This window comes from Ostrinia furnacalis, unplaced genomic scaffold (genome assembly GCF_004193835.3).
Source record: "Ostrinia furnacalis isolate ACB-3 unplaced genomic scaffold, ASM419383v2 OfSCF7708, whole genome shotgun sequence".
NCBI classification, from domain to species: domain Eukaryota; kingdom Metazoa; phylum Arthropoda; class Insecta; order Lepidoptera; family Crambidae; genus Ostrinia; species Ostrinia furnacalis.
The window spans coordinates 591,803-616,310 of record NW_021137947.1 but is presented as its reverse complement, the minus strand read 5'-3'; the positions used below and the strand labels follow the sequence as shown (position 1 = coordinate 616,310).

General features: G+C 37.4%; 1 protein-coding gene across 1 annotated transcript in view; it reads left to right on the top strand.

Moving 5' to 3' along the window:
- The window catches only part of dop (microtubule-associated serine/threonine (MAST) protein kinase dop), a 136,316-nt gene that overhangs the window by 30,191 nt on the left and 81,617 nt on the right, over positions 1-24,508 (top strand). Inside the window, exons 4-8 of the mRNA XM_028322698.1 lie at positions 10,172-10,194; positions 14,971-15,117; positions 15,660-15,962; positions 16,142-16,249; positions 16,565-16,583. Of these exons, the coding sequence (XP_028178499.1) occupies positions 10,172-10,194; positions 14,971-15,117; positions 15,660-15,962; positions 16,142-16,249; positions 16,565-16,583 (600 nt within the window). The remainder of the gene's footprint in view (positions 1-10,171; positions 10,195-14,970; positions 15,118-15,659; positions 15,963-16,141; positions 16,250-16,564; positions 16,584-24,508) is intronic.

The following is a 24,508-nucleotide window of genomic DNA, read 5'->3' as shown; positions in this document are numbered from 1 at the left end:
ATCGATTAAGGAGATCGTGATAATATGCAGAATAACGCCGTCAGGTCGGTTGCTACGTGCCTGTGTGGGCTTTATTTTACGCTGGAATTAATGGACAGCTGCCTGTGTTAGTTATTTCGATATCTTAATTATCCAATGAAAATTAGCTGGAATTAAGAAAGAATCATGAAGGATCATATTTAGGACAGAGGGAATTCTAGAACAGAGCGGATTTTCAATTTATTAACGTACATTGTTTCCTAAATTTTAATTATATCTACGCAACTTAAAATCTTTGCAGGCCGCTAATAACCAGTCAATCTGAAAATAATTGAGCGAGGCCTATTTTCAGCAGTGGATGTGTGGATGTCCTGTGGCTGAAATGATGATGATTATGGCGAACTTAAAACTTTGAGTATACCTTATTATTTTATGGTTAATAATATAGAGCCTCTAGTGAATGAAGTCTCGCATAGTATTATAAAAGATCCCAAATGGCTGAAAAATTGCTGGAAAACTACTTCACTAAATAAATTAAAAGGTGACTGAGTTTCTTCCAACACTTCTTCTCAAACCAGCCCATTGTCCCAAGGAGTTGGTAGGGCAAGTGCCCCGAAAAGGGCCTAAGTACAGATTTTTCTTTTTTTGAAATAATTCTAAAGCCTTTAAAAAGTTTTATATGATTTTCAAACTTAGAAGAATTCCAAAAAAGTACGAAGGTATATTGCAGTACACAGTAGCCGATAAGAGGAGTAATGCCTGAAGTTGGGGCATAAATCCTGTCTCGGATTATCCGGTTCGACGCCGCGCCGGGCGCTGACGCCCGAACATCGTATTAACTTATCTGCACCCTGTATTTCTTTCTTTTCACAACTTTTCTGAGGCTGAAAAGTGGCAGTTTTGGGAGAGCTTGCAAAACTACTTTTACACCTGGTCTAATGGTATGACCACCTGTCGCAGACATAGAGGTCCTTGGTTTTATTTTCCGGTAGGGGCAATTTTTTCTGCCTAGTGATAAGATAAGATCATCTGTTGGCTAGAGGTCCCGGGTTCAATTCCCAGTCAGGGGGGGCAAAATTTTTTGCTCGGTTTGGTTGGTGGTAGGACTTTTTTAAGTCAGCGTGGCTAGCTAGCATCATTTTACCAATGCCTGTCGCCATAGTAAAAATGATAAGATAGCCAGCTCCTCTGTGGTCGAGATTCCTGGGTGAAACTCACTTCTACCTGATCCTGATCATCACTTTCCATCAGGTGAGATGCAGAGCAATCTTCTTCATTGTGGGTTAAAAAAAGCACCTACATTACCTCACGGAGTTAAGAAGGACAATAGTAAGGTCAGGAGTAATATAAACGAACACGAACATTTATCAAGACTAGGGGTCGACCACGGATCCTCGTGCAAATTAATTAGAAGATCCGAACCCACCTAACCTCGCCGTGGGAAACACAGGGAAAGGGAAAATTATTTCCACACTTGCTTTTTATGTTTTTAAGCTAAACAACCTAGTTAGTATTAACTAAGTTCACTATTAAGTGAAGTTTAAATTCAAAGAAGTTTCTTAAATATCGTATGTAAATATTCGCGAATAAACTGTTGACTTTTTGTGTTCCACGTCAAGTCGACAACAAATCAGACTGTGAATTTTTTTGTAGAATAATCTCGTAGTTGGTAGTGGTGACTATATTTCAAAAGTCTTTTGAAATATAGAGTCAACCCTACCAAGCCGCTTCTGGGATTGGTGTGTAGATTCCTTAAGAAGCGAATAATAATAATAATAAAATAATTTATTTGCAAGAACATGGTTACAGATGGGTGTTAATTTAATAAATTCCAGCATATTCTGTCGCATGCGACGTGCAAAAGTTCTTGTTCTTAAAGTTACGTTAATTATTATTGCTACATTTAGTTTCAGACTTTACATATTTTTACAACTCAAAATGACTCAAAATCTTATTTTACTCGTAGTTTTTTTTCATACCATGACAGTAACAATACAATAAATAAATGTCAGGAAACAAAATTTGAATTGCAAATGTCAAAAGAAATTTAAATTAATTGAAATTAATTGAAAGAATGTCAAAAGTCGACGACTCATGTCGGTGGATAGGCGGGTTTGGGGTGAAGACTGCATTGCAAGTATACCTACATTCGATATAAAAATGTAACTAGACTTGCAGTTGTGCTTAGGTTCAGAAAAATCTAAGTTTGTACTAAATTCATCAATATAAATTCAACTTCTTCGCTTTAACATAGTTCAAGCATCGAATAGTCCTTCATACTTGGACTACTTTAGATCCTCGTTGTGTAGCTGACGTACGCGCAATTTATGTGCGAACTTCACAACGTACGCGCGTACGCTTATCGGCTGCATAAGATCTACGCCTTTGCCGATTTTCAGGAAAAAGGGAATATTTCAAACGGGATGTTTTGGAATTTCTTTGGAAGGGAAAATTTATGGACTTTAGGAATTTCCTCTTTCAAGTCCTAAATCAGTTGGAGGTGGCTTGACCTTTGAACTTTCGTGTAACAAGAATTTAATTATAGCATGAACGAATTAGGATCGTATGATTCGTTTGAATGTTCATTTTAGTAGGTATAGGGTCTTACTATAGTCCAGTCATTATAGTAAGTTCACCTCGGAATTCGAGATACCCAGCTGTAAGTCTGTAAATACTTGTAAATTGACACCCTAAAAGTTGTCTCAAAACCTACATATGGTAGGGTGTAAGCAACTATTAAATTTTAAGGTCAACGGTCACAAAAATGGGTATTTTGCGCTTTTTTTAGAAATATCTCATTTCCTGTGGGTTTTTTGCTATTTGTATTTATTATCAATATTGTAGAATACTAAATTTTCTACAAATTTTGTTTAAAAACTTTTTTTATACGGTGAACCGTTTTCGAGATAGAGGGCGGAGAGCGCACGGTCACTGCATCACTTCAGGTCAACTTAAGCGGTTTAGGTTATTCATACAAAAGGATTTTCCCGCTAATTCCTGTGGGAATTTCGGGAATTCCTTGTTGTAACTAAGCTTTGAGTTTACTAAGGTACCTACATGCCAAATTTCAAGCGTATAACTTCCGTTAAGCGTTTAGATTTTTCATACTAAAAGATTTTCCCGCTAATTCCTGTTCCCATGGGAATTCCTAAGTATACTATAACCTGCCCAGGTGTATGAAGAATAATTGTACCAAGTTTCGTTAAAATCCGTCGAGTAGTTTTTGTTTCTATAAGGAACATACAGACGGACAGAATTCTATAGAATTCTATACATGAAATATATTTTCAAAATAACTATCAGGGGGTGATTAGTGATCGATACTGATGCCAAAAATGCAATCAGTAAAATTTTTATCTGTCTGTCTGTCCGTCTGTATGTTCCTTATAGAAACAAAAACTACTCGACGAATTTTAACGAAACTTGGTACAATTATTCTTCATACACCTGGGCAGGTTATAGTCAAATAATTCATTTAATCTTTTTATGCACCATGAACTTGTAGTGGTTTTTGTAGGGATTATTTCAACCCATTTTGAAAATGCGTCAACGACAATGAAAAGATAGTGTCCATTTGATGGACCTGCGAAGTCGATATGAAGTCTTTGCCATGGGCCGTTTGGTTCTTCCCAGTGATGAATAGGAGCTCGAGTTGGTTGATTCTGTTCTAAACGACATGCTCTGCAAGATTTTACCTTATTTTCTATATCTTTGTCTATGTTCTTCCAATAAACATAGCTACGAGCTAGTAACTTCATTTTCAGAATACCAATATGGCCCGCATGTAATTCGTTTAGTATCTGCATGTGTAAGTTTTTTGGAATAAATACTCTGCTTCCTTTTAAAATACAATCATTTTGTAGAGTAAGTTCATTATCTTTGTACCCATAATGTTTCAGAGATCGTCCTGATTTCAGCGCTTCTAGTATTGGCTTAAGTTCATCATCTTTAGCAGTTTCACGAGCGATGACTTGCGGCCCTATCTCCAGTGTGTTAATTTGCTGTATTTGGTACGCGCAATGCTGGTCTATTGAATTTTCTTTGACATTTTCTACAGGAAATCTGGATAGGTAATCTGCATTGGAGTTATTCTTTGAAGTTCGGTATTCAATATTGTAATCGAATCCAGATAAAAAATGTGCATAATGAAACAATCTCATGGTGCTGAGGGCTGGCAAGGTTTGGTTTGGGTGAAAAATTGAAGTTAATGGTTTATGATCAGTAATTAGTGTAAACTTTCGGCCGTAACAGTAATGGAAGAATTTCTTTAACCCCCAATGTATAGCTGTTGCTTCTTTGTCAATTTGACTATACTTCTTTTCACTTGAAGTTAAAGATCTCGATGCAAACGCGATTGGCCGTTCGGACCCATCAGGGTATCTGTGAGAGAGAACAGCTCCCAATCCGAGCGGTGACGCATCAGTAGCTAGAACAAGTGGCCTGGCTGGATCAAAATATGTCAATACTCTTTCGCTGAGAATTTCTTTCTTTATATTATCAAAACTGGTCTGGCATTTCGAATTCCATATAAATTCCGTTCCTTTCTTTAGTAGTTCATTCAGAGGGTTTGTAATTGCCGTTAGATTTGGTATAAATTTATTGTAGTAATTTGCCATGCCGAGGAATGTACGTAATTCATTAACGTTTTTCGGTGGTTTAGTTTGACATATGGCTTTTACTTTGTCTTTGTTTTTGTGTAAGCCATGTTCGTCAATAGTGTGACCTAGGTAGTTAATACTGCGTTTAAAGAAGTGGCATTTTTCTTTATTCACTCGCAGATTGTTTTCCTTAAGTTTTAAAAGAACTTCTTTCAATCGTTGACATAATTGACTTTCAGATGATCCTTGAATAATTATGTCATCAAAGAAACATTTTACTCCTCTTAGTCCTTGAAGCAGTTGGTCCATAAATCTTTGCCAAAGACTTGGTGCTACTTTTACTCCAAACATTAGTCTATTAACCTTGTATGTTCCTTTATGTGTGCTAAGGGTTTGTAGTAAGGCGCTTTCTTCGTCCATTTCCATATTTAAGTATGCTTGCGTAATGTCAAGTGTACAGAAAATTTTGCCTCCATTCATCTCCGAGAATATGTCTTCAATTATTGGAATCGGATATTTTTCATCTTGGATAACTTTATTCAATGTTATCTTGTAGTCAGCGCAAAGTCGAATTGACCCATTAGGTTTTACAATTGGAACGATCGGCGTACCCCATTCAGAATGGTCTATTTTTGTAATTACGCCTATTTTGCAAAGGCGATCTATTTCTTCATCTACTTTCGGTTTAAGAGCGTAAGGGATTCTTCTAGGTTTTATAAAAATTGGTTGTGTGTTCTCTTTTAAGTTAAGGTGTGCCTTGTAGTTGGGAATTTTACCAAGATCAGTTTGGAATACAGAAGATGCAAATTCCTCCAACAATTGGTCTAATATATTATTTTGAGGTACTGATTCAACTAATCGAACATCTGCTAGTTCAATGTTTAATTCTTTCATCCAGCTTCTACCAAATATTGGATCAACATTTTTGTCAATAATATACAGTTTACCATAGAAATTTTGGTTTTTGTAAATTCCTTTGATGTAAACGACTCCATAAGGTTTAATTATTTCTCCGGTGTAAGTTCTCAGTTTCATATCAGTTTTGAAAATCTTTTTATTAATATTCAGGGCATTGTAGTCGGTAAGGGACATCGATGACAATGAAGCACCCGTGTCAAATTCCATCTTAATTGTTCTATTTTCTATGGTGATAGTAATCATATATCTTTCTGTGACTTCACTTTTGATGAGGTTAATATCAGCTATGCTTTCATCACTTACAGAATTCAAACCATCATCAATCTGGTTCGTCTGTGTCCGTTTCAAGCATACTCTTGCCAGATGTCCTACTTTTTGACATTTTCGACATGTAGAGTTGATTGCTCCGCATTCATTTGCACGATGATCAGGCTTCCCACAGCGAAAACATTTACCTGATAGGTCTTTAATTGACCTAGGTGATTTTCGATTCATATTCTGTATCGCTGGTTTTTTATTAGAACTGATTATCTTGTTGATGCAGTCAGTACGTTTTTCAATATCAGATGTAATTTTTAAGCTCTCTGTTTTACCCAATTCATTTGCTGAAGCTATTTGTAATAATTTAGTAAAAGAGGATGTGTCCGGTTCTTGTAATATTTTCGTACGAATTTCGCCATCTTTAAGTCCTCGTATAAATTGTAGAGATAGGAAGCTCTCTGCGGTAGTTTTCTTGCAATTCATGCATTTGAATTCACAATTTGATGAAAGTTTCTTAAGTTCTGATGCGTACATTGCAATGGTTTCATTTTCTTGTTGTATTCGGGAAATAAATTTGTGTTGTAGAGCCCAAACGCTGGGTTTAGGGTCGATATACTCGTCCAATATTGCGGTAAGTTCTTCATAAGTTTTATGTAGTGGATCATCTGGTGCACATAGATCATATAGTTTCTCATGAAGTTCTGGTGGTAATGTAGATAGCAGAATGTATATTTTTGTTCTAGGCTCAACGATTTTGTTTATTAGAAAATATACCATCAATCTCTTATTAAAATTTCGGAACGACTCTTTTTCGTGTAATGGTTGAAATTGTAATTTCGGTACATGTCCAGTTGCAATGTTTGTAATCGGAGCTGTATTTAGTGATTGCTCATGAATAGATCTATTATTTGTACGTAATTTCAAAAGTTTCGTTTTTAAAGTAGTACATAATTCTTCTATTTCGTACCTTTGTTGAATTTCCTGTTCTAATAATTCCTCGTCCACTTGAGATTCTATTTCTTCTTGTGTTTCTAGTAATTTTTGTAATGTATTTTCCAATGACTGTAGTCGTGATTCAATCTCTTCGTTACATTAGTTTTCATGCAGGTTTAGGTAATTTTCTGTTCTTGTAAGGGTTCCTCGTAGTGCAGCTCGCACTCTGGTGTAGTTTTTATTTGAAATCGGCATCCTGTCGCCAATTTATTACATAAAATAATATGCTTTGATAAATATTGAATGTTTATTTACATGACTATGTCATAACAATGAAAAACACGCGTTGCTAAGCAACCATAAAGAAGGTCAGACATGACATTCACTAATCTTTTTCTTACTAATGATTAGGCCGCTTCCAACCGCGCAGGTCGAAAATATTTGCAAAATCGTCATGAGACAACACCGACATGGCCAAGTGGCTAGGGAGTTGAACTCTCTTGATTCCGTTTCCGAAGTACTAGTTTCCATTCCCAGTTGGACTTGAAACATACAAAGCATTAGGTATATTATGCCTAATTTGTTGTCAGTTTGGTCAGGTCAGGTCTGTCTTGAATCAAAAAGAAACATGACGTCATAGGACGTACGATTTAGCCATATCCCATATCAGAGAACTGGATTCTAAAATTGGAGACTAACATTTCTTTTTTTTCAAAATAGCTCTTTTTTCCAAGTAGGTACATAAGATGCTATAGAGCTTCGTAATCTATACGTTGACATTCATGCAGTAAATAGGCACAATAAAAATCTGCCCTCTAGACTTGTCGTCGAAATAAAATTAGACCTAGCTGCCCCTGACGTCATTCCCAGTCCCCTCCCCCATAGAACTTAGGGATGAAGAACGCAATTTAGACTATGACGTCATACCAGTGGCTAATAGGTCTTGATATAGTTTTATTTCTAAGCTGAAGGCTGGAGGTTTTCATAAATATCAAACGGTTTTAATTTGGGCAGGTACACTCAGGTACAGTCACGAGCACAAAATGTACACATTACGTTTTATTCCACTGTAATAAAGTTTAAATTCCAACGGTGTATAAGATTTATCTGTAACTATGACTACAAACTAAAAAAAATGCTTTTTATGCACCGCAAACTATGCGTCACATACGTTAACCTTTTGGATAAATAGTGTGTGGGTGTTGAAGGTACATCAAGGTAAACATTGTTATCTTATGTAGCCGTAATAGGTTTTAGCATCTAAAAAGTAGTCTGGGCTGCACATTAGGGTGTCCCGTCGTTGTATGGGAAAAATTTTTTTTTGAGCTACGGTTACGCAAGAGGTATCAAAAGTTGCGTTTTGACATATAGATTACGATTAGCATTAAATTTAATGAGATATCTGTCATCTTGAGGCCTCTACCTGTCCTTAAAAAAAAATTAAATTGCTATTTTAGGAGTTTCTAACATAAACTATTAATAATACAAAAATAGCGTTTTTATGAAATTTGAGGGTACACAATGAGTCACAGCAAGGTTTAAAATAGTTTAAAAGCCAATAAATCCATAAATACTTTCAAAACAGAATTGGCTTTTTGACCAGAATTAGGTATTTACGCGCGCGATTTTAATGTATTCCTAATTAATCCGTGGGTCAGCCAAGTTATCGATTTAATTAGAAGATACTCAATTCCCTTCTCACAGCAGGTTAATAATTTTATTACGCTATTATAAAACAATGATTGGCATCTCTAAGTGGAAGCTAACAAAAATGGCAGTAAATTTTAGAAAATCAACCATAACTTGAAAACCGTTTGTCCGATTTCATTACTTTTTTATTTAAATGATAGCTCTACGTGTGCGCTTAATATTTTGTGCTATAAATTGTATCGATAAAATCAACCTTTAGTTAGTAATTAAAGGAAAATTGATTTTTTTTACATTGTTGAGATACTACTTTTTAAATCATTTTTTTACAAAATGTCTTATACTCTACTAAATGTTTTACAGGATCCAAAGAAGTGTATTAAATTGCCTTTAATTTGATATGTAACATGTATGCGTTTCATAACTAAAAATATATTTTTACTTCCGTTGAAGTTCACCATTAATAAAAAACTGCGTAGACAACAAAAACTTCAGCTAGAAAGTGTATGTAACGTACATAAATGTTATTTATATTTAATAGTATGCTAAAACTATTTAACATGTCAATTAGTATTCTGTTTAAAATAATATTATAAAGATTTTTGGCTAGGTAGTTTTTACCTGAAAAAAATCAAAAAGTATATTACTACCATATATTGCTATATTTTTGTTAAATTTATGCTAAAAGTGTGTAATATTATACCAAAAAAGTGCGGTGCGATACCTTACAGCAATAAAACCTCAACAGAAATAATACCAACAGCCTCGCCGAAGGAGTAGAAAATTTGAGAAAAACAAGTCAAAATATGAATTCTGCTAGTTCGAACCAAACCTATTTAATTGCAAGATTTATCCCATACTAACTAACAAGCGAAGTGCTTGTAAAAATGGTACGCATATCTTTATTCCGACTAGTTTTCTTAGAGTATTATACCATTTTGGAATCTTGGATAGTTGCGGCAACTTTATAAAAAACTTGCCGCAGTAGTGTTCATACTGTTTTATTACAAAACGACGAGTCAAAGTGGAGTGAAAGTAAAAATCGTTCAAAATTTTAAAGAAATATCATATTTTGATTAACTTTTGTGTAAAAACTGCAAGGATTCTGAGGGTTTTAAGAATTGGAGAGGACAGCAGCACTACTTAAGTTGCCGATACAAACAAAAAAACAGAAGTATTTGAAAAATTGTGGTCGTGGTAATGTAAAATATCATAAGAGGTGTCAATTTTCGACGAATTTCATAATTTATTGTGTAACTTAAAAAATAATTGAGATAGATTTTTTTTCTTATTTTTCCTGAAGTAGTCATGACTATGTCCATCCTGCGGCGCCGGCTTATCCTTGAATTTTGGGACACGTTGTATATATATTTTGTATTAATTTATATTATAATATTTTATGTATTATATTAGATTTTATTTTTTTGTATTTTGTACTATTTTGCACCGCCTACTTAAATTCTCTGTTTTGTTTAATTTTCTGGTTAGCTGGAAGAGAATGCCACATGGCATTAAGCTCGCCTGTTGTACCACTGTATTTTTATGTGTGCAATAAAGATTTTAAATAAATAAATAAATAGATCATAGACTTCTGTGTAGCATTTTAGAGTAGGCGCACACCGTTGATTTTTCGTCAGCCGATAGTTTAGTCGGGCAGTTGATCAGTATGGGCATGTATGGGAGTGCTCACACTACGCCGATTCGATTTGGCCGATTCTTCATACAATTTAAAATCGGGCACAACTATCGGCCAACTAAAAATCAACGGTGTGCGCCTACTCTTAGAAATGCTGTCTTGAACTGAGATAATGGTTCGTCTCCACCTCAGATCATAGAAAGAGAAGTCTCCACCAACGACGTAAGTGTTTATGGTATTTTGGAACTTATTGCAAACTATTTAGATCATAGACTTCTGTGTAGCATTTTAGACATGCTGTCTTGAAGTGAGATAGGTATCGCTAGAATTGTGCAAGTAGGTATGAAGACCTCTTTGCGAGAGGAGTAGGTTAGGGTCCGTGGCCGAGTCCCCCTGTGTTCGACGCACCCGTGGTCAACGCCCCCGGTCAGATAGAAGCAATTTTTAATCAAATGTACAGTCAGTCACAAAAATATTTATAAACGATTAAATATTTATACTGATCGTACAAATAAATGTTTAATAATATTAATTTACCATAGTGATACCTAAAAATATAACAGGTTTTATTTTAACCTATCATATTTTGTCATAGGTTTTATTTACCTATAATAACATGTAAATCGTTTTACCTAATCAAAATAATTGTAACAACCAGTCTTTAAAATAACTCTACTCTCTCTACATTTAACTAACTACAAATAAAAGTTTTAATTATAAAAGTTTTAAGTATTTTTAACAAAAAAATAAATACATCATTTTAAATAGCGTCAAATATGCATGGTTTTCGTTGACTGTACTTAGTGCAAAAGCCGAAAAAAGTATGATAATAAATTTATTTAAATCGGGGGCTTCAACCACGGGTGCGTCGAATACTGGGGGACTCGGCCACGGACCCGTAGGTTAGGAGGTAGGTTTTAGGAGATCGAAAGAATTTTGACATTATTTAGGAGGTACCTACCTTCGTATTTTGTTCGCGTGATTTGAATTTATTTTAGCTAACCGCGATGTGACACAATTTTTATTCTTGACGACTTCTGATTTAGTTAGTTACCACCTGTATTTAACGTACTCGTACTACACGTACAGTGTCGGTTATCATTGTGATGTGCAGCGCCATTAGACTATATTTATTTTATTCGCAAAATAGTGCCTTGTTGTATAAACACAGCTGAAGTTATTTAGCGAAACCTACGTGGGACGTGTGACATTTTCAGACGAGTTCATTGTATCCTACGCGCTGGATTACTCTAATGTAAGATACGGCAGTAGTAGGCAGGTAAGTAACCGGCAGAATACACTGCCGTTTATAAGGGGTTAATGCCCGTTTTCACCATCGGTCCCTTATTTTTAAGTGACACCTATGGTAACACTTAACAGGCATTTTGTTTTCATAGGGGTCACTTAAAAATTAGGGATTGATGGTGAAAATGGGCATAAGACTTTTTAAATTGAAGTCTTACTATACAAAGCCTCACCTCGTAAAGTGAGTATCTCAACCTGCGCCTTTCTCATTCCTTGCGAGGTGCTTTGTAAGCCATTCGTGTAGCTCCTTAATCCTGGCCGGAGTACCAGGCTCTCATAACTCGGTGGGAGCTTAGCATAATATATTTCGTTATCTGCGGCGAACATGCCGCGACGTCACGTGCGTGTCGTTAGATCAATTTATAGCAAGTGACGCGATGCAAATGTTGGCAGGGCGCGACAATCGGGGGTAGTTCATGAAGATAAATTGTGTCAAATTTCTAATATGGAGAATGGAGATACTTGTCTTGAAATATACGCACAGTGCACCTTAATTTAATAAGTACTTTAAAACTTTACAAAAGATTACTGAACTTTGTAACAAGATTCTAACGATTGTCCGGTGTTATCAGTTGAAAGCAAACAGTGATTCTGCTCGTAGCGTAGTTAGTTTCTGTCCATCCACTAGCTCAAATGTTTGGATACGCGTCTACTAATTTAATAGCTCCATCTATTTTAGCCGGGATGGTTTTAGCTAGTTCCCTTTACCAGTGTGACGTCATTAAGCAGGTTAATATTGACGTTTCTGTAGACTCCTCAATTACTCTCACTACGGAATAAATATAGGTAGCTCCCACGAAAGATTTTGTATGAATGAAGCAAGCAGCATACGTTTTTGTTAGATGGGTGGTTTTCAGATAAAACTCCACTGACTGCTCTTAAAAAAAACCCTGTCACATTATTTCAATTTATTTTTCTAGTTAACGTATCGACGTAAATTGGCTTGTTGTATTAAATATAGCATGTCGATGAATAAATGCCTTCCTTCATACGAATACGAGTATGTATTGACAAAAATGCTATTTCTACTTGTCCTTTTGCAGTTATTGTTTTAGTGAAATTCCACGAATATCGAAATTAAAAATAGCATGCAGTCGGGTTTTTTTGGTTTCAAACAGAATATCTGCAGTATCACCGCTAGTTTGTTGTTTTAATATTGGAATTTTTCCGTTCCATACTTTGGGCGATATTTTAAATGAAAAATTCCGTTATTAAATTCCTCTGTGCTTTTTAGTCGGAAGTTGGATAATGAATATTCAGGCGCGTGGTCACGCATAGTTTGCGGTAGTTCGCGCGGTTTTGTTCGGCATTTTGAATGCGCGCATATTCGGAGTCTCGCGCTGGTGGGTGGGTGCATGGTTTTAGCGCATAAGAACAAAACTATTTGGTGTATTTCTCAGACAGCGGAAACAACTTTTTTTTATTAAATAATGATTGATAAAAATTGGAGACTACAAGAGGGTGTTAGAAGTAACAAAATTGACAAGAAATAAAATATGTTATCAATCATGCTATTGGATCTAACATTCCAAGTTTAACACATGAAACAAGATTAATAAAGCCAGACTACAACTCATAGTGAATTCTATTCAATGAATGTTATTCAATAAATCCAAACTTCGAAATGTACGCTCCTCGAATACCTATCTCCTAATTGAATTCTTGTATAAGACGGTTGGTTATCGAGTAAAATATTCGAAACCTACCTATATCAGGTCTTGTAGATCTCCTATTTCAGATCTAGCTGTCACCGTCACTCCTGCTAACTTCTCGGTTTGTGTGAAAGGAATGGCTACAATCGAAACTTAGTATAACGTTTTTCGGAGTAACCCCGTCTAGGCGTAAATCGGTTAAAAATAGTTCCTCTTACATCGAAAGTTACAAGTTGAAGTCTTGAGGCGATCTCGAAAGTTGAGAACGTTCTTATCGGCGGCCAAGCGTGGCCTCTCCTAGCAAAGTTTTCTTTGTAACGCTTATTACAGTGGAAACAGGAATTTTCTGCTCAAAGGTTTTCTTTGTTTAATAGTTTCTGAATTTGTTTAATAGTTTCTTTGTTTAGGTAATAGTTTCCTCTAGCTTCTATTCAATTTTATTACTATCGATTTTTTGCAAAGTTAAATAATGAAAGTAAAAGTACTTAACGTAGTGGGAAATCTACGCGAGCCACTAAAAATATTGTAGTAGGGTACCCCTACCTGGTTACCGTAGGTGCCTTGTTTAGAGAAATTATTATTTTTATCGAATAACTTTGATTATCACATATTAAAAGTTAAAAGTACTATGTACTGCTACAAAATTAGTTCGTTTAAAACTAGCTCGTATGTTTTAAAACAAGCGCTAAACTCGAAACTTTGTCGACATGAGCGAACATTTTAAATTTTAAATATTTCACTGAAAATGGGTAAATTTTCTCAAATGCCCCAAAAAGCGGAGGTCCCGGAATAATGCGCAGGGGCATGTATAAACAGTAAACACGTTTGCGATGGTCCGCGGGTCTCCACGGCTAATGGGCTCGGCGGTGGAAGCTAAGCGGTTAATTTTGAATTAGGGGCCATTTTCACGTCGTTAGGGGCCAGAGCTTAATTTTTCATAATTTTATGCTAAGCCAGCTTCAATGTTTACCTAATGTAGGTGTGTTAAGTTAATAATAAGAAGACTGAAAACCTAACGTAACAAATGAAACGAAGTTATTTTAGTCTTAGGCCCAGAACAGACGGTGAAACGCAACTGCCACGAAACTGCAACTGCTAGTTACTTTAGAGTTGCATCTAAGTTTCTGCCATAGCACCCGTTGAGAGACCACACATGATGCGACCAGTTTGAAACTTTCAGTTTCAGTTTCATTCATAAGAATCATCAGAAAGTTGCAGTTTCGTTGCAGTTGCGTTTCACCGTCTGTTCTGGGCCTTAGACTTACTCTAGATCTGTCACGTGTCGCTCACGGGTGACTTCACGCATATACAAGCTGTGTAATTGAATAATTAACTACTCTTTTGCGTAATTACCTAAATCAATCTAGAACTTTCGTACACGTCTAGCTTGGTTGTTCATTAAACACGTTCTGTGGGCTGAGTGTGAGTTATAAAATGTATGAAAATTTTAGTTTTTGAACGTTTCCCGCTAGGGGCGCTGTACAATCCGTCATACATTAAGGCCCAGAACAGACGGTGAAACGCAACTGCAACGAAACTGCAACTTTGTGATGATTCTGATGAATGAAACTGAAACTGAAAGTTTCAAACTGGTCGCGTCATGTGTGGTCTCTCAACGGACGCTATGGCAGAAACTTAGATGCAACTCAAAAGTAACTAGCAGTTGCAGTTTCGTTGCAGTTGCGTTTCACCGTCTGTTCTGGGTCTTAATGTCATTTTTGTGAGCGTGTTTGTTATAAACTCACACTAGGCCCTCTGTATACTTAAAATAATGATCAAGTTTATGACACGAAGTATAAGTAAGTCGCAAAACAAGAGATGAGGCCATCAACATAAGCAAAGATTTGTGTCAGTATACGCTGTTTGCGACCAAGATATTAAAAAGAGCGAGGTAGCTAATGTACCTATATGTAGAACTTGAAAAAAAAGTAGTATGTTTGTGTTCGGTATTCAAATATTACATCAGTATGAGTACGTGTTCGCCTCAACTTTCGTTGAGCCACCTATAGCAACTTTTAATTCAAAATGGATATTGTTGCAGCCTTTCGACAAATGCTACATCGGCGCCACCGCAGAGCTGGACGAGGAGAGGGTGTTCTGCGGACAAATGGCGGCGATATACCTGTTCGGGGAGGCACTCACCACCCACCAGATATGTGCCATGCATAGGCTAGGACCCGGATATAAGGTAAGAAGTTGGTTCGTTTACCTGGATGATGTATTTTTGGCAGTAATCGGATTTAGATCATGTGGAATTAATAGAATTAAAACTGTACTTAATTGAACAGAGAGGGATATCGGTTATAGTTCGCAATTTATTATACAAATTGATTTAACTGCTACTTGAAGCCAATATTTCTCGGATTCTAATTAGGTGGAGTGCGTGCCAGATTTTATATTTTTTTCTAAAGTACGGCCCCAACTAGCAGCGATACAAAAGGTCGATACGACTGTCGAGTTGACAATATATTCTGTCTCTTCTCATCTTATGTATTTGTCGTAATGTCTCGTTCTCCCGCCAAAATATGTCAAAGTCAGACGGGTTCACCCATGACATTGGGTTTGTTTACATTTGGTATCGCTTCTCGTTGGCCGTAGTTTAGTGAAAAATCAAGTCTTTTTAAGTCTATTTAGGATTTAGCACAACTGCCAAAAATATAACATTTTAGCAATAATTTAAGATAAACTAACATATCGATATGCCTTTTTTCTTGCTAACCCTGGACACAGAGTCAGTTTCGATTCGACAACGAATGCAACATCAGTTTGCCGGAGAACCACAAAAGGGTGAGCGAGTCCGCTCCCGCGCTTGAAAGTGCTGATTCCCCCGACCCTGAGACCTCTTCCCTATCTCCTGATTCTCCCCCCGAGCCCGCTTCGCCAGACGAAGATACCAGGAGCGCAGATACCAATGAAGCATGCGTAGTTGTGAAGGAGGACGCTACCCCTCGAGGAAGGCGCCTGGCTGACGAGGCGCGCGAAGTCGCCGCGGCGCATGCTTCCCTGCTCGTAGATATTGAAGCATGCAAGCGTGTAAGCATGGCGCGCCGCTCGCTCTTATCTAGTTTTTTTGTACATTTGTCCTGCTTTTGTATTGTCTGAAACCGACTGGTCACACAAGTTTAAGTGTACCACTCGGATTCCCAGCACTTTGCCACAATTGTGTGAATATTTTAACACGTGTCCGTTTGCTATTGTCCTTGTGGTGGCAGGGTCAGTTCCGTTTCGACTCCGAGTGTCAGATTCTGCTGCCGTCCACGGATATCCGAGTAGACCGCTTTGGAGAGCTCATCTACGACCCCACTCAGAACACACACGACGTAAGACATTCGGCGATGTTTTTTTGGGAAAAGGAACACCGGTGATACTCTCTCTAATTCATGGTGTACTGGTACTAATCGACAGTGTTCATTAATATCTTGAGCTTATGCAAATCTTGCATGTCGGGTTATTTGTACGAACTGGCAAATTAATTATATTGTAACAACTTGAGAATGAAGACGTTATTTTGCTTAATACTAAACAAGGAACGTTTAATCCCCAAGAGAATGGAAGCTCAAAATACGGCTTATTATCTTTTTAGTTAATTCCATTAGAAATTGCGTCATTAATTCGGTTACGTAAAATTGTTTTAGTTAAAAGATGACGGACGAAGTTTGTATAACGAGGCTAGTAATTAGCATGCTAGAGTTTATTTTAGTATTTGGAGCACAAGCACTAACACTTTATTCTAAATGTTTAGATTAAATTATTGTTAGTAATCATACTATTTTTCGCACTCAGTCTGTAAATGTCAGCTCAATAAATCCTCTTGTCTTTTGAATTGAAGAGAAACGCCTTAAACGGTTCTGTCTCAAAATATTTATGACCCTCGGATCTATCAAGTTCCTTCAGCTCTAAATAAACAAATAGCTCGGGGTTTGAAGAAAAACAGCTTCAAAGCGATTCTGTTTTAAAACAATTTCCACTTAATGGCGGGGACATTAGCACGACTAGGAAACAAGAACAAACAAGGCAGTGGCTGGCGCCATTTGCGGAGTTTACCCTTTAAACACAAGTAGTAGGCAAGTTTGGGGCAACTCCGGATGCCGGATGCGCATTGTTGGGTCAGCTGCTTTGCATGTTATAGTGCCCTGGTACGTACTGAAAACTTGGGAATAGTTGCTTTGGGAAAACTTAACGGGAGACATGTTTCATGCACTTTGTGAATTAAAAACCTTCTTTAACTCAACCGTACATTAGGTCAGTAGTTGAGGACTGTATTTTATACATTTGCTTGTAGCACGACTAAAACTCGACAAAAAACAAACAGGTGCATAGAACGCAAGCAGTCTCATTGCATTTGTCACCGACGTAGAACATTTCATTAGTAAGCTAATGTTTCTTCGTACACACTTTTCCTAGAAGCTATAAAAGTTGAAATTTTTAACAGCCATTATATCTCACTTGCAGTCACACACGGATTTTTGACCGTAAATTACGAAATAGAACTCGAAATGATTAATGAGTATCTCGCAAGGCTTCCCTCAGCCTACATCAGCTCGGAAACAGGTGGATATTTACGACTTTCCTTACTTTTCCCTAACCAGCCAGACGGGGCCTTTAAATATTTATTCGGCTTCGGTATTTCTTACGTTGTATTTCGTAATCAATTTGGAGTAACATATTACTTCTACTTCAAACTCCTGAACCGTTTTGCTGCTACTAATACGTTAAGGTTTAGAAGGGCCACAAATCAATCTGACAGTATTCAAAAGCAAAGTCGACCCTATTTGGTCGCCCAAAAACTTGGATTTTCTTTCTAATATTTTTCCCGAAAATTTTATTGCTGTTTACGAGTCAGTTAACGAAATAAAATACTTCTCTCGGACAGAATGAATTCGTACAATTTAAGGTTCGCGAAACTTCTTCATTGGTTTAATTTGCGAGTAGCCCCGAACTTCTTTGACGAGGCCAATCTCTGATTTTCCGCGTAAAATCTAATTTCCTCAAAAAAAAAACTAGTTAACTTCAATTTTTATTGTTCGCCCGCGACCGCGGCAGACGTTAAGGCGATTAGAGTCCTCAATGACCTTGGGCGTTTGACCTTCACGCCGCGAGCAACACCCGCGTACCCCGCACCAAAAACTCCGATTTGACACCGATCAAAAATACACGGGCATAGGTAGATACAGAATAGAACCTCTTTCTTCATACATTACTGCCTATTATTTTAAACTTAAATTGATGAACCTTGATGTCGGTGTCATTTAACTCAGGCGTAAAGGTATTTAATAAAAATAACAAAATCCATGAACATTTTGTACGGGATAAAATTTTATTTTATTTTTCGTAAATTTTCTAATGTTTGAAATTTGAATGAAATTTGAACAAACCCGACTTTATTACAAGCTTTTATTTAGCTTGCAATTTATGATGTATGTAGGTAATTACCTAAATGTTTGTTCGGGTGGAATCTTGCAAGCTGAATTAGTTAGACCAACTTCCTGACGACAACTAGGCTAGATGACAAAATTTCAATTATTTGTCCGCTAGACAGATAATTAGAAAATATTAGACTCATATTTTTTATTTTCNTTCTGTTTAAAATAATATTATAAAGATTTTTGGCTAGGTAGTTTTTACCTGAAAAAAATCAAAAAGTATATTACTACCATATATTGCTATATTTTTGTTAAATTTATGCTAAAAGTGTGTAATATTATACCAAAAAAGTGCGGTGCGATACCTTACAGCAATAAAACCTCAACAGAAATAATACCAACAGCCTCGCCGAAGGAGTAGAAAATTTGAGAAAAACAAGTCAAAATATGAATTCTGCTAGTTCGAACCAAACCTATTCCTCACTGAAAACAGTCTGCCATTGCCTGCAAATCATATCTTAGGGTTCAACTGCCACTGTTATTACAAAATAATATGAAATAATTGTGGAAAAAATATAATAGATGATAAACAGTGAAGGGCTGATTAAGTGATTTTTTGAGACATAAAAATGCCGGTAGAGCCCTTAAGACATTATTTTATATTTTTTTAATTATTTTTACGGTAATCTACATCTTATGACGCAACTTTTGAGGGGTCTTGTGTAGCGAAAATATAAAAAAAGATATTTCGGGACACCCTACTGCACATTATTAATTTTGTTGATACCCAAAACCATAACTTGGATTGGATACAACAGTGATACTCAAAATGCAGTCTGCCCTGACTTTGTAACTAAAGCCTAAGGTTATTTGTTGTGTAACATAATAATTATGTATTAGTTGTGGCCAGAGCAGGCGAGCACCCCTTTCATGGAAAAACGTCTATGTCAATAAAAAAGGTTAAGTGCTGCTGATCTAGACCCAATTCCCTTTTCCCTAAGCGAATCATCTTGTTAATTGAGCTGTGTACAGTCACTCACATTTGATAGACGTTAAACTTTATTACAAGGTACTAAGGTTCATCAAACAGGAATGTTTCCACCGTTGTACAGCTGTCCATCGCATGGCAATTATTCGCCAATCCAGAATGTACTCGCATCTCTTGGGGGTCTATTTTGCAATTGACTCAATGTTTCTCTCTGTCATTCACATTGTGATAGGTACTGGCGTGAGAGAGAGACAGAGTATTCACGTATGTCCTGCTTTATTACAAAGGTAGGGTTGACATTTAGAAAGAGGTGTAATTTGAAAAAAAAATCTTTATCGCCAACCCTACTGAAAAAGACCTTGATCTAACGAAGCTGCATAATCTGTACCAATTAATTAAACATTTCTATGATTGTCTAATTTAGACTGTTCAAGGTTTGCTCCACCCACCCTCGTACCCTTTAGGTGCAGAAGGTCCAGGTTGCAAAATGTCCAGGTCAAAAAAGGTAAGAAGGTTGGGCCGGAGGCGACGTGCTTTTGCGCGTCGTCTCTGACACCTAGTCAAATACTAGTCATAGCGTAAGGTCCATTATGAGTGCCAGCGGATAGACCTTTACACCTACCCGCTGGCCTCCATTGTATATTATGTAAATATAGATAAGCACTTTGTACATTTGTATCATTAATTTGTATATAGTTGTATATCTCCGAGTGGCCAGTGGCAGTGCAAAAAACTGTCACTGTAAAATAAAAGATGGCGTGGTCGAAGATGGAGTCTGCACGCATAGCAGACGGTCTGCGCATAGGTGGAACATGTCGGGAAAGGCCTCGCTACACCGGCTCCCATCTATGCTCAGCGAGACGGAGATGGTGGATTTTTAGTGGGTAGGCCCCTCCCTTCTGGAGGGGAGAGCCCCACATAACCCGTCGCCTGACCACAGCGGCGGGTATGCAACTCAATGCATTTTTACCACCGAAAAAAAAAAAAAAAAAAAAAAAAAAAAAAAAAAAAGGTCAAAAAAGGTAATAATTGGACCTGCTGCGCCTAAAGGAAATTTAGCTTTTGCTACTGAAAAACAACTGAACACATTTTCTTCAATCGTCGGTTTGAAGTAAGGTTTCGAAAGTTGGGTTTTCAAAAGTTAGGTTTTTGTAAGTTAGGTTTTGGTAGAGTTAGAAAAGTAAATGAAATGAGACTACTACATGTGTCACCAAGGCCAAGCCTAGGTGACAACTGGAAAGACAATTCCCAGGGAAAACATGTCAAAGTGATCTTTACGATTGATTGATTGACACATTTGTAACGATCTTTATTTCCAGCGCTAACATAATTTCTCAATGATACAGCTAATAAACCGGCTGGGCAGCGTTCGGGAAGCTTCGCGAAATTCTCACGTCCGAAATACCGCAGTGTCTCAAGTCAAAAGTGTTTGACCAGTGTGTGTTGCCAGTGATGGTGTATGGCTCTGAGACGTGGTCGCTTACTATGGGCCTCATAAGAAGGCTCAAGGTCACCCAAAGAGCGATGGAGCGTGCTATGCTCGGAGTTTCCCTGCGTGATCGAATCAGAAATGAGGAGATCCGTAGGAGAACCAGAGTGACTGACATAGCCCGCAGAATCGCTAAAATCAAGTGGCAGTGGGCGGGGCACATAGCTCGAAGAGCTGACGGCCGCTGGGGCAGGAAAGTTCTTGAGTGGCGACCACGAGCTGGAAGACGTAGCGTGGGCAGGCCTCCCACTAGGTGGACCGACGATCTGGTGAAGGTCGCGGGAAGTACCTGGATGCAAGCGGCGCAGGACCGGTCTTTGTGGAAATCCTTGGGGGAGGCCTTTGTCCAGCAGTGGACGTCTTTCGGCTGAAACGAACGAACAGCTAATAATGGATTCAAAAGGAAATGTAACTGATACGAGTATTGCTCTGTTTCGTAAAGCAACTTTCATGAATTCCTGAGTATTTTATGGTTGTAAAACTGTATAATGGCGGTATAACTCATACTACTATGTACTACTATTAGAAACATAGATACAATGATCGTTTTTGTATCGTGTGGGCTGGGACAACCTGGTTAATGTTATGATGATTCACCATGGGCGTTCGCTATGGCTTGATCCATCATGGAGTGTTTCTTAGATCGCTGCTGTTACAAGCAGCGATCTAAGAAACCAATGTCCTCTTGTCAATACCAACCATATAAAAAAAAATCTTTTGTATCTAGTCAGATGAACTAACCGATACTCCCGAACTGTTTACTTGTGTCTTGTGTCAAATGGACTCCCATTTGCATCTCATTGTCCCCCAATATTTTTGTTCACAGATACCCCTTGCAGATTGCGATAGGGTCGTTATAGACCACTTTAATTAACCCTTAACTAGGGTTGAGAAAAAAGTATTTTTCATTGGTTTTCAACCGTATCTTCGTAGCGAAAAGTTTATTTAATGGTTTTCGAACGTATCCTCACTGTCTAGTTCAATTTGGGGTCCGTTTGACCACTGCTTGTCTAAGGGTTAAGTATTAGCCTAGTGCGTAATGTCAGCGCGACCTCGTTAGTTTTTATAACGTTTTATCGAGTCGATATACCGACACTGATCGAAAGGCGTTCGATATTGAGGCCGCGACAACTTTCATCTGATGTCTTCACTATTGGCCTACGAAATATAAAATATGTACAGACAACACGACAAGTCTACACTGCATTCTTATGGAGTTTTGATAGATACGAGTTTTGAACAAAATCTGTAGCCGTATGTGCAGCCGATTGTACATGTTATACTGGTTCGGATATTACGTTACATTAACGCTAATAATTTTAAGTAATTATTGTTGGTTTATTTTGAAATAAAATTAAAACTTATTTTAAAATCATTTAGCGCATCTTACATAAATATTTGTTTTGTAGGGTTATTCAATGTAAAAAATCGTTTTGTTTACAATTTTAAGTGAAAATTATAAAGTATGTAGGTAATTATTGCTGCTGGTTTGAAATGTTAAGTAACTTTAAAATAAGAAAAAACAAAAATGTTAATATAACACATAGTCCTCAAGTCATTTCAATCTATAAACTAATTAATGTTATTATATTAGATTTTATCAAGCGTTCAGTATAATATTGCTATTGAACATTCCTATGAAATATTTCGTTGCCACTGAATGCTTTCAGCCTTTATCTGTAGTCGCAGAAATTAATGCCACCAAATTGTAAACTTTAGTGACCTAACATAAGGTTCAAAACCAATGAAAAATATTTTTTTAATACCAGTTAAGGGTTAAAGCCGGACCGCTACGATCGTGATCTTTCATTTCTCGCATTAGTCCAAATGACTGCACGTCAAGCTAGACTCTGTTGCTGTTGTATTAGGGGCTATTTTGCAACAAAAGTGTATAGATGTACAGTCAGCGTCCAATAGTTTGTGACACCCAAAGTGGCCAAAAAGTTAATCATCATCTCAGCCATATGACGTCCACTGCTGAACATAGGCCTCCCCCAATGCTTTCCATGTTGCCCGGTTGGCAGCGGCCTGCGTCCAGCGCCTACCTTTGTGATGTCGTCTGTCCACCTTGTGGGTGGACGTCCACACTCCAGAACCTTGCTGCCCCATCGGCCGTCAGTTCTGCGTATGTGCCCAGCCCATTGCCACTTCAGCTTGCTAATCCGTCGGGCTATGTCAGCGACTTTAGTTCGATGACGGATCTGCTCATTTCTGATTCGATCTCGTAAAACATAGTCCTCTCCATAGCACGCTGTGCAACTTTGAGCTACTGTATAATATTAAGGCCTATAGTGAGAGGCCACGTTTCCGAACCATAAGTCAACACGGGTAACACACATTGGTTATAGACCTTAGTCTTCAGGCACTGAGGTAAGAAGTTAAAACACAATCTTATTCCAATTGTAACAAAGACGTGTTGGGAACTTATTGGCTACTTTGGGTGTCACGAATTATTAGACGCTGACTGTACTGCTATTAGTAAAATAATACCGAATACAGGTCAAGTGCGTGTCTGATATGCATTAGTGGTTGCTTGTGTAACACTATGGCTAATTTTGATGATCTTGAATCATTGGAGATGTTTGATTTTTAAATTAGTTCCGCGTGAATGAATCATTTGATAAAGAACGTCTTTAGGTGAATTTTCCACACTTTTTGTAGAAGCACAACCATAACAAATCGTATAGACTTTATCCATGTCTTCCACAATCCTCATATGGGTAAACTGGTAAAAGCAGGGAAGAAATTCTGCCTGAAGTTGAAACGGGAGTATGTCTACAAAAATCAAGAGAACAGACTTCTGAATGAAAGGCTGGTTCTCTTTTCCATCCTATCATGGGTGGTTGATGGTAATCTAATAGAACAATATTAAGAGCTTCTGATGAGAATAAGATGAAAGAAAACCATTATGCCTTATGTTGAACCACCACAACTCCATACTAATCGAATCCATAAATTATACGAAAACCAATTCATAACCTACATTTTGTGGATACTCTCTCTACATTCAAATCCAAATTCAAGTGTTTTATTGATATTAAGTTTTAGTGCATTTTGTTTGTTATGTTTCAAGTTTTGTAAAAACTAGAAGATTATGGACAGAGTAAATATTTTAATTAAATAATTTAATTTAATTTTTTTCTATGTTATGGACCAGTAAACCAGTAGAGTATAAACTACGGAACAAACAGATATCTCATATAGTGGCAGATTACCTAATAGTTGTCATAGTGCTTCACATAGTCTTCCGCTGTTTGCAATTATACACCACACTTGTATGGCTTCTCAATCCTTTGATCGTCTTTTGTTTTGATATTAAGCTGCTTATTCTGTGATTCTTCATGTTAGGTTGATGTACTTATTATAGGTCCTTAATTTACTCATAATTTTACTTTAAACAGGTATTACTTATACGTTTGACTCAGATTGTTATAGCTACTATGAACCGCTAGCTATTGTAGATAGGGTTGCCAGGCGTCCGGCTTTAGCCGGACATGTTTGGCTTTTTACGGTCTTGTCCGGCCTGTCCGGCTTTTTATTTGGCTGCCGCGCCAGCGCCAGGCGAGTCTAGCCACAGAATAATATGAAGCCAGGACGTTGGGCAATGATGTTAGGTAGTAACTCACTCGCGAGCAATGACACAAATTGCATCCCCCCCCCCGTCACATGTCCGGCTTTTAGGGTAAAATGTCCGGCCAAATGAAGCACAGAGTCCGGCTTTAGGACCTGGCAACCCTAA